Here is a 15,714-nt window from a genome sequence, read left to right on the forward strand (position 1 = left end):
GATGCATTCATACCGTGTGCGTTTCTCCTCCTGATGTGATGTTCCACACCGATGGAATGAGGTTGATTGCGAAGGCTTTCATTCCAAAATGCTGCGCATCCACTTTGGTGATGTGCTCCTGTATGTACCGGTACATCCATGGAGAAATACTGCTGCATGGTGTTCTCTACAGTGCTAGCGAGGGGGCTAAGATAATACACAATTTAATAATTATCCATATTACATTTTACTTTCATGCCAAACATTAGTTTAAATGGACAATGACATATATCACATTTGCGCATATCGTAGTTTGGAATGCAACTTTTCATGCACACCTACGTATGGTGTGTAACTGAGTGCAGACTATTAATATATTAGATACTGTAGATAGATTCAGTTAACAGACAGACAGACAAGGAGAATTCAGTTGTCATATATTGCAGCACAGGTCAGATAATGGTAATCGAGAGAGATTGACTGTAAGCTTCAAGAGTAAACAATAAAATGATGGGTAAACCAAGAACTATCGTAAAGTAGTAGGAATCAAAAGTGCTATTTAAAGTCTGGTCAGGCTGTCTGCCACTGGGCCGACCAAGATTTGCATAATGTATGACCTGTTAACAATCTAGGTAGGATGTTTATATAGGTACTGTACAGTCAATCTGCTGTGGATATAATTAGAAATATACAATACAGGGGTTGACACTAAGGTCTCAGAGGCACTTGCCCATCAGACAAGTACAGGTCATGTTCTACTTGCCCAAGGGTCATGCCCACTTGCCCGAAAAGTAAATCGTCCATTATAAAATGATAGGTAAAGAATTTAATTAACGCTCAATGTAACATTTATATCTTTACTTTCTGGGGCTGTGCGATAAAAGATTTCACACCTCAATACCTCTAAATCCAAATACCTACATACTGTAGCAATGATTGAATATGTCTATGGTTTCACACTTGTTATTCTATATTTTTAAGTGTAGCAACAGTAAAAACAGCACATTATAGGTAAATAGTGCTCTTATTTTACATTCCACAGACCAGAAGACAGATCACGCTGGCCACGTTCAGGTGTTTAGACAGATATCTCGTGTTGTGTTTACAGATCTTTGCGTCCCCTCTCAAATGAGCAATTGCCCGGTCGGGCAACCTGAAAGCAAACTTCACCTGCCCTGATGTTTTATTTAGGTGGGCAAGCCTTAGAGTCAATGCCTGTCATATCAATATATCAACAGTAATACATGTTTATCGGTTTGAATGATTAAGAAAAAACTAGTGTCCTTGCATGTGCTTCTCCCTCCCAGCTTTCCAGCCTTTCTGTCTCGATTCAGAAAAGGCCAGTAATGTTCAGAAACAGTGTAATAACTCTAGACATGTGGGGCGAGAGCTAACAATGGGCAGACTTTACGTTTAGTTAGGTTTCGTTTATGCAACAGTGATCTACATACATTCCTGCAGGCTACCGGTATGTCAGCCAGGGTTATATACAGTATACTGAAAAGTATGATTTCTTAGAGCCGTTTCTTCATACACTGAGAGTGAATGGAATAGCTACGGTTTCTAGAACACAGAAACAGATAGAGAACAGATACAGATGATGGACAGTATTTTGAAGCAACTCTCCTACCGGATTAAAAAACGTTAGGAGAAGGCACGCTCAACTCCAGGGGAGTCTCTTGAGGAATGGCCTCTTATTTAGCTGTGTGCAGATTGCTGAGGACATACAATGAAAGGATCATCTGCTCTCTCCTGAGTCATTTCTTCTGTTCTTTTATTAATAGGTTTTCACAGCAGCAGCAGTCTATCTGCAGAAAGATAGACTGCTGCTGCAGTGCAAACCTATTAATCTCTAAAAAAATAATTGTCCCACGATTTTGTAACCCATTTTTCATCCAGTGCCAATTGCCTTAGCTGTAATCCTGGGCGCTACTCTCCCTCTGCCAACCTGGGGAGGGCTCCGAAATGAGCTCATTCTTCCTTCCATGCATGAGGAGTGCGCAGGCCGCTTCTTATCACCTGACAGGTGGTCAGGTGATATGTTTCCCCAGTGGGACGTAGTGCGTGTAAGGAACACGTTATTCCAACCAGTTCACTAGGGGGAGGCAGTATGTAGAGACCAGGATTACTGCATGTTTTTGTGAGGGTACCTACTACCTACCCTAGGGGACAAGGGGGAACATGCAAAGAACATGCAAAGAATGTGCAAACCTATTAATAAAAGAACATAAGAAACTGCTGCTCGGGTGAGTGCGGATGATTCTCTCATTGGACAGTATTTTGACTGTCATCATTGACCTACAGTAATTGTGTGCAGGTGCCGCGTGGCAAAAACAGCAGATCTACAAGACCACAAAGCACCGTGTTACGATGCGTTGTTGGTTTGTAGGTCTGCTATTTTTACCTTGCGACACGACGTGTAGCCAAGTGTAAATCAGGCGTATTGGCGTAAAGGCCAATATATAACCCTTCCGACGTCAGGAAATCTTTCGGCTCACACAGGCTTTCGGAACTATAGTTCGGAGAGCCAGGACACCTGGAGGTTGCACTGTCACAGAACTTTCTGAGGGAAAAGCTCTGAGACTTTTCCGAAGCTCGGAATGACGTAAATTCGTAAGAAAAGTTTGGACGTGGGAGAAGGAGTACGTTTTTGCGCTTAATGCTCTGATGTCTCTGCTCTGCTCCCGCTGCTGCCCTCTGCTGGCTGTAGGTGACAGTGAGAATGCCCCGCCCCCTTTCTCCTCCTCCTCCGCTGCCTCCGCCTTTCCCCATGGCATTGCCCGCCCCCTTCCTGCTTCCAGCGAATCTGGTAAAGTTACTGTATGCCCCTCAACAACACCTGCCACCCTCCACCCACCACCCTCACCCTTATCTACCCTCGTCGTCCCACTACTGCATCTCCCCACCCCCCATTTGTCATTCTTCCCGGGATTATATCTGTTTTTGGTTGTTCATTTGTTTGCCTTTAGTCTTGAGTTGCCATGACGGTCGGAGATCACCGACTACCGGTACGTCTGGTGACATCTAAATTAAATGTATTGCTAGAACGGCAGAGAAAGTGGCTGCAGACAAACCTACGCCCACTGCTTTGACAACACATCATATCACCTTTATAGTATGAAGTACCACCCTGAAGTCTTTTTCTGCGATGCTGTTATCTCTTTTAATGCCTGAATTATTTTGACCTATTTTAGATAGCTTAGATGTCACTAGACACAGGCAGAGATCTCTGATTGTCTGGCTATACGCAAGACTATTTTGCCTTTGGATGTGGGCTGACAGTTTCAGTGAAAGCCAAAGGCAAACGAATACAGTATGTTTTCCATGAATGGTGACAGCCATCGTAGACATCTTATTCTGTGTCTGTCCCACAGGCAGATGAGGAGACAGTTCGTTTGTGAACGATGTCTGACAAGAGACAACAGACATATAACAATAGTAACTTCTGGCATAACACAAAACTCTGCTGTCTCAAACACTACTTGTCAGATCATTTCTTATTCCAAACAGTCCCCCTTGGTTTAAAAGTGCAGAAATAGTTCTCCAAGGTTAAAGTAAAAAAAGAAAGTGGGGCACTACAATGGCTGCATCTTCTGGAAATGAAAGAGAAAAGTTAATTGTGTGTGGAAAGAGCAAGCTGTTTGGAAAACGTGAGTGACGGTTCTCGTGTGCAAATGTGCTGTGTCTGTGAGTGTACCGGTATGTGTGTACAGTATTAGTAAGGGGAACATAAGAAAATCTGCAAAGTAAATCGTTACCAAGAAATTTCTTCACCAATGTGTTTCTAAAGGTGTGTAATAATATGTACTAAAAGGTTGAAATTCAACTCCCGGGGGAAACCTCATAAAAAAACTGATTTGTGTTTGTGTCCCATTAACTTTACTTTACAGGAAAAACATACAAAAAATAAATATGCTTTAAGTAGCATGTGAGGGGTCAAACTATGGTTTTTTCATGATGCTGAATCCATTGCAAGCATTTGTTTTGCACAAAAAACATTCTGTGGGCTACAAATGGCCCCTACAAAACGGTGAAAAGTGATGATTCATCACTAAACCATTGTTTTGTGGATCCGTTTTTAGCCCAAGGAATGTTTTTCGTGCAAAACAAATGCTTGCAATGGATTCAGCATCATGAAAAAACCCTAGTTTGACCCCTCACATGCTACTTAAAGCATATTTATCTTTTGTATTTTTTTTCCCCGTATAGTAAATTAATGGGACACAAACACAAATCAGTTTTTTTATGAGGTTTCCCCCGGGAGTTGAATTTCAACCTTTTAGTACATATTATTACACACCTTTAGAAACACATTGGTGAAGAAATCTCTTGGAAACGATTTACTTCGCAGATTGGTCAAATATCTTATAAAATCCCCTTACTATATGTAATCTGTGTGTTTTACATGTGTACAGTTTATGTGTGTTGTGTACATCTGAGTGTTACATGGTACAGCAATGTTGTATTAGCATTTAGCTGACGGTTGTTCTACAGAAGACTCAGTGCAACCTTAAAGGGCCTATGATGACATGGCCAGAAAACATTATATTTTATAGTATTTGATACCATAGCATACAGTAATGTGGTCTCTCTGAAAAAAATACTTTTTTTGTCATATCGAGGGCAGATATTGCATTTACAGAATCTACTACCGTGAAGTACAAGAAATAAGGGCTAAACCCCTGTAAACGTTGCTTTGTCATACCACACAAATAATGGAATGATGGCATTCACGTTAAACATCACTGTTAATGTGATAACACATCAATGACGAAGGCAGCATGCCAGCACATCTTAATCGCACAGATATTATTTTGGTATCATGTCGATTACTAGTAGGCCTACTCTGTATTCAATGTGTTCAATGTTGTTTGGGCCCGGGGGCTTTTCTGTATGTGTATCAACGTGAGGTCTGTATGTTTTCTGTGCTTGATTTGTGAAAGGAGAAAACAGATGCCTTTATGTGGTGAATAGGAATTAGTGGATACCTGCAGGTGTGTTCACTGTAGAATAGCGAAAATAGCAGATCTACAAGCTCACAACGTGTCACACCGTGACACGATGTAAGCTCGTAGATTGGCTATTTTCACTATCCATCATGACAACGTAAATAGGGCTTTAAGTGTTTGCAGGCTCTATGCTGACAGGCTTTGCTTGTCAGACAACAAATGATAGTGGCATTGGCCATGATTTTCACTGTGTTATTGAAGAAATCAATACGCAGTCTTCCTCATCCTGGATGACGCCAGCACTTTTTCCTTTTTACGCTTGCTCATCGATTTGAAAGAAGATCAGGAGAATTTGATCCCAGCTAAATTAATGACACAGTGTTTTTTTCTTGTTAGTGTTTGTTTTCTTTTATTGCTCGCCTAATGACGCTATGCGGTACATGATTATTTATATTCCTGCGAATCTGCGATGCCAGTCCGGCCTGCAATACTATATTGTTATTCACCTCAAATGATTCAGCCTATTCTCCAGGGCCAGGCTACTGTGAAGAACAGCACATACAGGCATGCTCCTTGGCTAGTATTGTATTAGTATCCCTCTGTCTCTCTTTGGGGCCTTTTCCACCGGCAAAGAACCGGTTCTGGTTCTTTCTCCCGCCTATGGGATGAACCGGAGTTGGTTCCGAACCGTAAAACTTGGTTCCGAACGGGAACCACAAAATCCTTGGTTCAATCATGGTTCAATCTGGTGGAAACGCAAGCCGGTTCGCAAGAACGAACTAAGGTTCCAAGAAAGTTGAACCGGCACTGGTTCTGGAACCGGTTCTTTGTCAGTGGAAAAGAACCCTTTGTGTGTGTCTCACTTTCTCTCTGTCAATGTCTCTCTCTCTCTCTCTCTCTCTCTCTCTCTCTCTCTCTCTCTCTCTCTCTCTCTCTCTCTCTCTCTCTCTCTCTCTCTCTCTCTGTCTGTCTCTCTGTAACTTCTTCTGTTATTTGTTCCTCCACCAAACTGTTTTTTTTTTTTTTGTCTTGTCACCTGATTGGTTGATCTGTGATGCATGCTGTGTGCCCTCGCAGCACCCTGCAGCCCTCACAGGTCACCCTTCCGCAGCAGCCTGCACCCAGCCGACCCCAACAGAGTAGGCCTTCAGGGAGGCTCCCAGTCCACACCCAACACACCCAAGGTCAGAGCCCAGCACCAAGCACACCCCACCCACCCCATCCCAGCACAGCACAGCACAGCACAGCACAGCACAGCTCACCCCAGACCCTGACCCTGACCCGGACCAAACACACTCCTTTACCCAGGGTTCTGACCCAGGGGGCAGGGGCGTCATGTAGGGCATCAGAGGATGGCAATGGCCGCCCCCTAGTGTTTACTTTTAACCTCAAATTCACTTATTTTATGCATATTGTCCCCAACTCTGAATAGTTCTTTGCAGATGAATCTGACTTCATCACAATTTAGATAAAGCCTTTTTATTGTTAAGCAACCATTCATTTATTAACCACTTGCAACGTGGCACCCTAATTTTGGGAATGTCATTAATTATAGGCGAACATAACGTTCTCTTTTCGCCTCCAAACACAAGCTCAAATTGGCCCAATTTGGTCCAAAATGGCCATGCCAAGGTTAATGTGGGTTAACATGCAAGTTGTTAAATTGTGATATACTGTTACATAAGTGATCATACACATTGTATTTTTCTCAAATCTTTGCTTCTGGGGGGTCACTGGAACGAAATATTTTGGGATGGCTCTTTGTGTACATACATATAATTTGATTCGAAAAGGTTCGAGAATCACTAATATAGCAACGTAGGTTTTTTCAGAAAACTGTTAATGGGTTAACAGAAGCAGGAATAAAGCATATCTGGCATTAAAAATCAATCACCAGAGGGGTGGATATCAAAAGAGGTATGGATTCCCCCCCCCCCCCCCCCTGCCCTATTTTCCCTCCCAAGCAAATCCAGCCCTGCGTTTGCAGACACACAGCATCTGAGGCAGCGACACACTGCAAAGTTCTCAGAGTGACGGAGTGATTTCTTTACAGTGCAGCCTCCATTGTGCTATTTATGGCCAGTGATTACGCAGACAGCTTGGTGTGTGTGTGTGTGTGTGTGTGTGTGTGTGTGTGTGTGTGTGTGTGTGTGTGTGTGTGTTATTGGGTGTACTACTGCATGAGAGGGCAAGGAGGTGGAAGCAGTGGTGTAAGAAATACGCTTTTTTTAACTTAAGTAAAATACTGCAATATAATAATACCTGTACTCAATAAAAAAATGTCTGGAATTCAAAATGTACATGAGTAAAAGTACAAAAGAATTGGCATCAAAATGTACTTAAAGTACCAAAAGTAAAAGTACTAAATGTTTGAAAATAGCAGATCTACAAGTGTCGCATCGCGACGCGTTGTGAGATTGTAGATCTGCTATTTTCAAATAGTCTAGGAGTAAAATAGGGCAAAAGTGGATTAATGTATGTTTTGTAATATAATCATTTATATCTTCAAAAGTAACTAGTAACTAAAGTTTTCAAATAATTGCAGTGGAGTAAAAGTACAATATTTGGATCCGAGATGTAGTGGAGTAGAAGTTAAAGTACTGAAAACTGGAAATACTCAAGTAAAGTACAGACACCTCAAAATTGTACTTAATAAGTACAGTACTTAAGTAAATCTACTTAGATACTTTACACCACTGGGTGGGAGTAAGTCTGCACTGGGATTAAACATGTGGTCATCACAGATGTTTCATTATGCTAAGGCCATGACTCTTCCAGAAGGCTTTACAGCACATGACATCTTTGTGAGCTTAATAATGACACGTGTGCCGTCATCGCAAGCTTAGGAATTGAACTGTACTGTGTGTGTGTGTGTGTGTGTGTGTGTGTGTGTGTGTGTGTGTGTGTGTGTGTGTGTGTGTGTGTGTGTGTGTGTGTGTGTAATGTGTTGCACTGTGAAAGTACCTGTTCCTAACGCTGTGCTGTTCTCCACTTCAGAAAGAGCGTTTGAGGAGAGAGAGGAGGACTGCGTCCCCGGTGTACGGCTCTCCCGTCAGAAGAGCAAAGTCCCCCGCCATGGGCCACAAGCACCTCGCCTCCCCTTCCACCCCCAAGTGAGGGAGAGCCCTGGCATCTTTGTTTTATCAGATAGGACAGCCTAGATGTTTGATTGAATCGATTATATCAATAAGATTAACTGTTGCACCGGTAATCCAGTCAGCTAGCGGTGTTCCCCCTGACATCCCTGCATCCAACTAAAGAAAATGAGAGCATCAATGCCTCTCTTTCTGTTTAATAATAATAATAATAATAGCTGTGATTTATATAGCGCTTTTCTTAGTACTCAAAGTCGCTTTACAATACTAATTGTTTGTGTGTGCGTGTGTGTTCGGCAGATAAAAACAACAACTTTATTAGGAAAAAACTAGGATAAAATAAGAAGATACAGTAGAAAACAATAAAAACAAAAGTATGGTCCGAGATCAGCTGGGGAAGGCAGTTTTGAATAGGTTTGACTCTGAATATCAAACTACATCATAGGCGGTGGGTGAGCCAAACGCTTGGCGAGGCAGCCCCCGCAGCGTGGTGGTATATTTTAGTTGATACAAATTACAAAAGGTTTTGAAAGTGCGCGGTCCACTGCAGCCATCATCACTACACTTCTCACTAAACGTAAACAAAACAACATTGTCTGTCTGTGAATGCTCTTCCTGTTGTCCTTCACAATAAAGTGTCCCCCTTTACTTCTTCCCAATGCGTGACATTTTACTCCGAAAAATAACAGGAAATAGGTGTAACAGAGGCAGCGCGATGACGGTCAGGCAGATTGACGTTCATTTGGACTGAGACTGACTGTCAGTCGGAGGCTGACGGCCGGGCCCCCGCGGTTCATATATTATATAATTTGCAAAATACCCAGTGTAGCATTTGGGAAGGCACAGCCTACCCTGGCCTTATTAACCCGCCGCCCATGAACTACATCATTCATTGGTTGTGGGTGGGTATTATCAAAGCAACATTCTCAGATTTCATTTAAATAAACAGAACCAACTGCTGGATTACCTTCAGAGTTGGATTACCTTCAGAAGTCAATAATTTCTCTCTCTGGCCGTGTTGATTTCGTCGACTAAAACTATACTTAAAAATGTTTGTCGACTACCATTTTTCAATGACTGACTAAAACTAATAAAAACTAGACTGTTAGGGAAGGAACTATAGTGGAGAAGAGATCCCGTAGAACTAAAAGACAAGTCATTTTATATTTGATTGTGCTCTGGTGTCGCACACTGAAAATAGCAGATCTACAAGCTCACCACGCAGCGACGCATCGTGAGATTGTAGATCGGTTATTTTGGCCATCAGCTAAGTAAAAGTCTGCCATTCTGATGCCATCACTGCCCACCAAAAATAAATGTTAGTCGGCGTTATATTTGATTGTGCTCTGGTGTCGCACACTGAAAATAGCAGTTCTACAAGCTCACCACGCAGCGACGCATCGTGAGATTGTAGATCGGTTATTTTGGCCATCAGCTAAGTAAAAGTCTGCCATTCTGATGCCATCACTGCCCACCAAAAATAAATGTTAGTCGGCCAAATCAACTGTAGATTTAGTCAACTAAAATTCAATCTGGCTAGCCATCGTCAAAGAAAAGGGAACACCCACTCGGTTTGTCCCTCTTCCTTTGAAGAAGCTTAAGCTATCAGACTGTCTCGAGAGAATTACTAAAACTAGACTAAAAGTAAAACATTTCAGGTGACTAAAATATGACTAAACATAATCTTATTCAAAAGAATAAGACTAAAACAAAATCATAGATTGCTGTCAAAATCAACTCTACCCTCTGGTTGCAGGCGGACATCGAAGATGCGTTCTCACTCTCCCAGCGCTGTGCACCAGCAGCACCACCTGCAGGCCTCTCCTGTACGACACCATCCCGTCACGCCGACCAACGACAAGAAAACAGTCGAGGACGGGAGGACGGACAGACACGGCGACGACTCCAAGAACGGGACCCCCGTGATGAAGAGGCGTGGCGTTAACAGCCCCGATGCGGCACTGCAACAAGCTGAGAAAACCCCCGAGACGCCTAAGAGAAGAGTGCCAAAGACCGAAAGTTGCGATCAGGGCGTTGTCAAGGGCGAGCCGTCGACAAAGAAGGATTCCTCTGACCTAAAGGACCTTACCGCCGAAGGTGGTGACGGTATGACGTCCAGGACGGACACTCCAGAGAAGAAGGCCCCCAAATCTGATGAGAACGACCCGGATGCAGACAAAAGAAAAGGTAAATAAAGTGTGTTGTCATTGTTGTGAACTCCCAGATCCTACGTTTTTATTTATAATAGCAGTATGCTCTAGTAATGTGGCATTTGTGGGGGGGGGGAAGCAAAATGATTATCATGGCTTAAAAGAAGTTGGTTAGGGCTTCAAATGAAAAGTGAAATTACATGAAAAAGTGGAAACCGTTTCTTTTCAGGATTCAAATTCAAACGTGGCAAATCTACAAGCTCAAAAGCATGGAGATATGAGGTTTCTCCCCGACAGTGACAAAATATTATTTCTTTCCTTCCTTGTTGTTGTCAGAGCCGCTGTCTCCTGCTCCAGCAGGGAAGCTGTCTGCAGGGACGAACAACGCCGAGGAGGCATCCAGGATCCTGGCAGAGCGGCGGCGTCAGGCCAGGGTGCAGAAAGAGCAGGAGGAGAAGAGACGCTGTGAGGAGGAAACCAGAAGAAAGGAGGAGGCACGGTGAGGAGCATGTAAAGAAAGAAATAACACGCTGCAGAGGGAGGAAGTACAATCAGAGCTCCCAGCAGATAGGCAAAACAACACAGTCCAACACATAGACGCGTGCCGCTGGGTGCCTGGCGGCAGGTCTTGGTTCTAGGGCTGGCGGTGGCACCATGTGGGTCTCGCTGGCGTCACTGTTGCCGGCGTCGCTGTTGCCGGCATCGCTGCGTGGCGAAATGTAATGTGAGCTAATATTATTGTGAAAATGTGGCAAATTTTTGCTCGTCATTATGCCTGGGTGCTTGAGCGTCGGAGCACTCACGTCCCCATTGGTCCAACATGAATATTGTTGCTGTCGGGCAGAAACGTCTTATGTCCATATTCTAACCTTCTGTTTTTTTCGTAAATGACTCTGCCACCATGCAGGCAGAGAGCAGAGCAGCTCAAGAAGCAGCTGGCGGCGGAGCAGCGACGCCAGGAGGAGGAGAAGGAGGCTCTGAGGAGGGAGGAGGAGGCCAGGAGGAGACAGGAGGAGGAGGAGAGGCGAGACAAGGAGGCGCAGGAGAAGGAGCTGCAGACCACCATGGACAAGGAGGTCAGAGACCAGCGTCTGTCTCCTAGCGACAGTGCTGTGTGTCGTGATGTGTCATTTTGTATTGCATCTACGTGCGAACCGTTGCTTTGGCTTTTTGAAACTGTGCATGTTTTGCTTTTCACTTCTTGACAGTAAAGTCTGGTGATTTATGATCTGTTATATTGCCATTCTCCAACTCCAAACAGAAAGAAGAGCGCCAGCGTCAAGACAGAGAGCTCCAGTTGCTTCAGGAAGAAGAGGAGAGACAGCTAAGGAAGAAGGTGAGTTTCTAGTGAACTGTCTAGCTTCCATAACAGAGCCAATGTTGACCGACAGCCAGAGAGACAGACAGACAGACAGTTTATTTAGCCCACGTGGGAGATCATGTTGTCATAAATGTAATTAGACTCAAGAGAATAAATATAAACGTATGGATAACTGTAGAGAAGAATTAAAAAGTTGATCTCGACACCGGGGTTAATTGTGGACGTTTTAATTTTCCAGAGAATTGAGGAGATCATGAAGAGAACCAGGAAGGGTGATGCTGAGGCGAAGGTACTGTAAGCGAATCAACACTGTTCTCTCATAGCAGTATCTCTGCTCAGCTTCTAAAAGGGTGTTGCTGGTGCCTGCTTGTATGATTCTGTAATCTTGAGTCTTTTATATTTTATTTTATTTCTGCTGTTGTTTTTTTTGTTTTAATTTTTCAAATTTGTAAACCGTCTCTCTTTTTTTGTAATTACTGACATAGAATTAAATGCCGTCGTTGGTCATACATTCGGTTTTGTGTGCACTTTCTTGCCGCGACTTTTAACTTTGGTGGCCTGTTGGTGCCGCTTTGACACAGAAGGAGGAACAGGTGGAGGATAAGCCTGTTTCGCCGCCTCCTCCTCCAGGTAGAGTATATGCCGTTCACACACACTCTGAATATCTCTGGTAGCGCTTTATAACGTCCCCGCTTGCTGCACCCTTCTTCTCCTTAACCACTTTACTCCTGACGTCCCTAGTTTGGGGCATGTCGTTAAAGCAGTGGTTCTCAACCAGTGGTCCTTGAGGGGGTTCCAGATGGTCCCCTGCTAAATGATAGAGAGTTGGTAACCAAATGGACCCTTATAGATTTAACTCTTGAGAGCGTAAAATGAAACCAAATGGATTTGGTCCATTTAGCGATTGTTAAACATCTGTATTACTTAATTTACAAGAGGTCTAGTCTGCATAATTAGGAAAAAAATGTATTTTGGTCACATTTGCCTGTTATCTCTGCTATAGTACCACATCAATGCAGCATGGAATTGTGGGCAAAGTCTTATCCAGTCAAGTTTTGGTTCTGAGAGGCTAAATCTCATCAAATGGTGGTCCGTGGCTCAAATGCCGAATAAATAATGGACCTTGATATGTAAAAGGTTGAAAACCACTGCATTATAGGCTAAAATGTAAAAAAAAGAAAAGATTAAACATTTTCAAAACTTTTTTTCACACATAAAAGAATGAGAAATCTAAAATCTTCAACATAATAAAATATAAAAAACATATATGGTGAAAATAGATCTACCTTGAAGATTATCTATTTTCGCTACTCATTGTAAGACTAAGTATATAATAGTGCATAAGTGGTTATGGGCTGATTAATACTTCGTCACACGACCGCCTTGCTCCACGAAATCAGTTATTTTCGTTTGCGATGCGCTTGTGCGATGAAGCATCAATAAGGCTTCATGCTTTGCGGCGATATATCAATTAAGAGAAGACTGTCTGCATCCCTTAATGAGCCCGATGCTTGTCCATGTGCTTGAGCATGTTGGGCATGAGGCTGGGCTGTTTGGGTGCCAGATATTGGACCAGTGAGAGAGATAGATGGCTGTATCTTTCCTTACCTGTCAGCATGGTGCTGCATGGCTATATGCTCGCTCAGGCTGTATCCTTCCATTGATCAGAAGAGAATGGTGCTCACCCTGTATCACTGACTGTTTCTCAAACAGATCCATCTGAGGTCTTTGGCTATCGAGAAGGTTCTCTGTTGTTATAGTGGCTATGGCCTTATCAGTGTGGTTGAAGCTGCAATCTGGGAAATGCAACATGATTATCATGGCTTCAAATTACGTTAGACTGGATCTGGATATGGTTTCTGTTGGGTGGAAACCTCATATTATGTCCAAAGTCTTTTCAACTTTTCAGGATTCAAATTCAAAAGTAGCAAATATACAAGCTCAGAATAGTGGTTGAAGCTGCAATCTGGAACTTAATGTAATGAATAGAACTTTTTATACGTTTATTAATTCATACAATCAATGTATCAAGTTATAAAAACGGTTGTGGCATGAAATGTATGGATTGCAGCTTTAAATCTCAAAGATATGGAGACTGGTACATTAAAATAGGTTGGCAATGTTATAATTACATTGAAATGCAACATTTGTTGAGTTATGACTTGATGGCCAAGGTCCTTTCTCTTATAATGCTGATGGGGTGACTCTGTTGCAGCAGCAGGCAGGTGGAATGACAAATGACCTATTTACTAACACAATAGAACCGGCGGGAGTCGTGTGTAAAATTAGCTGCTCCTTAAAATACACCTGGATGTGTGGTGGAGAACAGCTCTGTACAATGTGGTGCGGCTCTGTTTTCTTTTGTCCTCCACAGGGGACATCAGTGTTCAGATTAGTGGGGAGGTGAAAGAGCAAGATATTCCCAAAGTTGAATTTCAGGTCAACGGGCCGCTCGCGGCACAGGACGACAAGCGAGAGCCGAGTGCTGCGGCGAAGAAAGACGCGAGCGAGCAGCAGGTGCACCAACAGAAGAATGTTCAAGTCCAAAAGGCCGTTGATCAACCAAAGACTGATCCGTTGAAAGCTCCGGACGGTGAGAAAGCCAATGAACAGAAAGGTGCGGCGGTGAACAAAGATGGCGCCAGCCAGCAGGGCCTCAGGCGGCAGGAGAGCCAGGTAGCGAGCCAGGAAGTAAACAAGGACGGTAAGCAGGCAAACGTCAAAGTCCCCGACACCCCAAAAAAGACAGCAGGTACCAAAGCAAACCAGCAGGACTGTGGCATAGTGAACGTAAAGATTCATGCCAGCGTTGAGGTCTGCAAGTCCCAGAGCGTCCTCCGAGAAGAGGTGACGGTCACCACGTCCAGGACTGAAGTGGCGGGGAACGTCACCAGACCCGTCCTGGCGCCCCTGTCCATCGGCCAGCCGACCCTGCCTCCGGTCATCAAACTGGAGCCCATGGATGGGAAGGACTCTGGGTCCTGTGACGAGGTGCAGTCCATGGAGGTCAGGTCAGTGACGATTGATTGATTGGTTGATTGGTTGGTTGGTTGGTTGGTTGGTTGATTGATTGATTGAATACTTTATTAGTCAGAAATGTAAACAGCATGAGGTACAGTCAGACATTAAGGCTAAGTAGAGAACACAAAAAGGTCCTGGGGACTTGTTTACATTGTGGTCCTCCTACAGTATGTATTCAATTCATCAGCATAGCATAAACAATAACATATAATACTCCATTTACCTCCCCTTGTGGTTGCCTGATAGATGGTTTATCAGGCTAGTTTTGAAAGAAAGAACCCAGTGATTTACATTTATGTCATTATTGGTAAAAGTCCGAATTTGTCTGCTGTCACTTGTTCATCCTGTATTCTCCTTCCTGACTGGACGTAATACATACCCCGACATGACATTGTATTTTCTGTTTACTAAATGGGGAGACATATTTTAATAATGAATATCACTATGTATCAGAAACATACTGTTGATTGTCTGTAATGTTCTAAATAAAATGTACATTTTGTTGGAAACAAAATGTAATTTTAGTAATACTGTAGTACTACTACTGTATAATAATATTATTTGGATAATCAAATCTTTTGTGTATAGACAGAAAATCTAATCAATCAGTCCTATGCCTAATTTATGCTCCGTCGTACGACCAATCGGGCTTTACATTGGTGAATGGTAAAACACTGATGAACTTCTAATGACGTTTTTCAGCCCAGTCTCCAAAGAGGAGCTCATCTCCATCCCAGAGTTTTCGCCCATCACTGAGGTCCAGAACACCATCAGCAACGCCCGCGCTCTGGAGGACCTGCTGGACCTGACGGGCAGCGCCAGCTGTCCCAAAGGCTCCTCCACCTCCTCTGAGGGCCCCGCCGCCGTGGGCGACTGCAACAAGAACCTGATAGGAGGCGTCTGCAGTCCCATGACAGACTCCAAGCTCATCCAGATGCCCCCGCCGTCTTCTAATAAACTCAGCGTCCAGTAAAAGACATGTCTGTCACATGCACAGCAGACATTCTTGGAGAGAAATTGGGCTCTTCTCACCAATGATTTCATGTAGCACAGAGGTTCTCAAACCTTTTATTTCAAGGACCCCCATAACTCTGAGAGAGTACAAATGGACCCAAGGGTCCATTTGGTTCCATTTGTACACACTCTCAGAGTTACACATCTTTTAAAGGGGTCATTAGGAACCCCCAAGGAACCATGAG

At 43.5% G+C, this 15,714-nt stretch overlaps 1 protein-coding gene across 1 annotated transcript in view; it reads left to right on the plus strand.

Annotated features, from left to right (window-relative positions):
- map7d2a (MAP7 domain containing 2a) overlaps window positions 1-15,488 on the plus strand; it is a gene marked incomplete at both ends in the record, with an annotated part of 31,388 nt that extends 15,900 nt beyond the window's left edge. The window contains 11 exons of the mRNA XM_080749499.1: window positions 2,690-2,788; window positions 6,006-6,112; window positions 7,926-8,041; window positions 9,780-10,210; window positions 10,510-10,672; window positions 11,081-11,249; window positions 11,435-11,509; window positions 11,733-11,783; window positions 12,079-12,124; window positions 13,869-14,505; window positions 15,218-15,488. Coding sequence (XP_080605625.1) covers window positions 2,690-2,788; window positions 6,006-6,112; window positions 7,926-8,041; window positions 9,780-10,210; window positions 10,510-10,672; window positions 11,081-11,249; window positions 11,435-11,509; window positions 11,733-11,783; window positions 12,079-12,124; window positions 13,869-14,505; window positions 15,218-15,488 — 2,165 coding nt within the window. The remainder of the gene's footprint in view (window positions 1-2,689; window positions 2,789-6,005; window positions 6,113-7,925; window positions 8,042-9,779; window positions 10,211-10,509; window positions 10,673-11,080; window positions 11,250-11,434; window positions 11,510-11,732; window positions 11,784-12,078; window positions 12,125-13,868; window positions 14,506-15,217) is intronic.
- Window positions 15,489-15,714: the final 226 nt, after the last annotated feature.

The sequence above is a fragment of the Nannobrachium achirus genome (assembly GCF_963921795.1).
Source record: "Nannobrachium achirus genome assembly, chromosome: 19".
NCBI lineage: Eukaryota > Metazoa > Chordata > Actinopteri > Myctophiformes > Myctophidae > Nannobrachium > Nannobrachium achirus.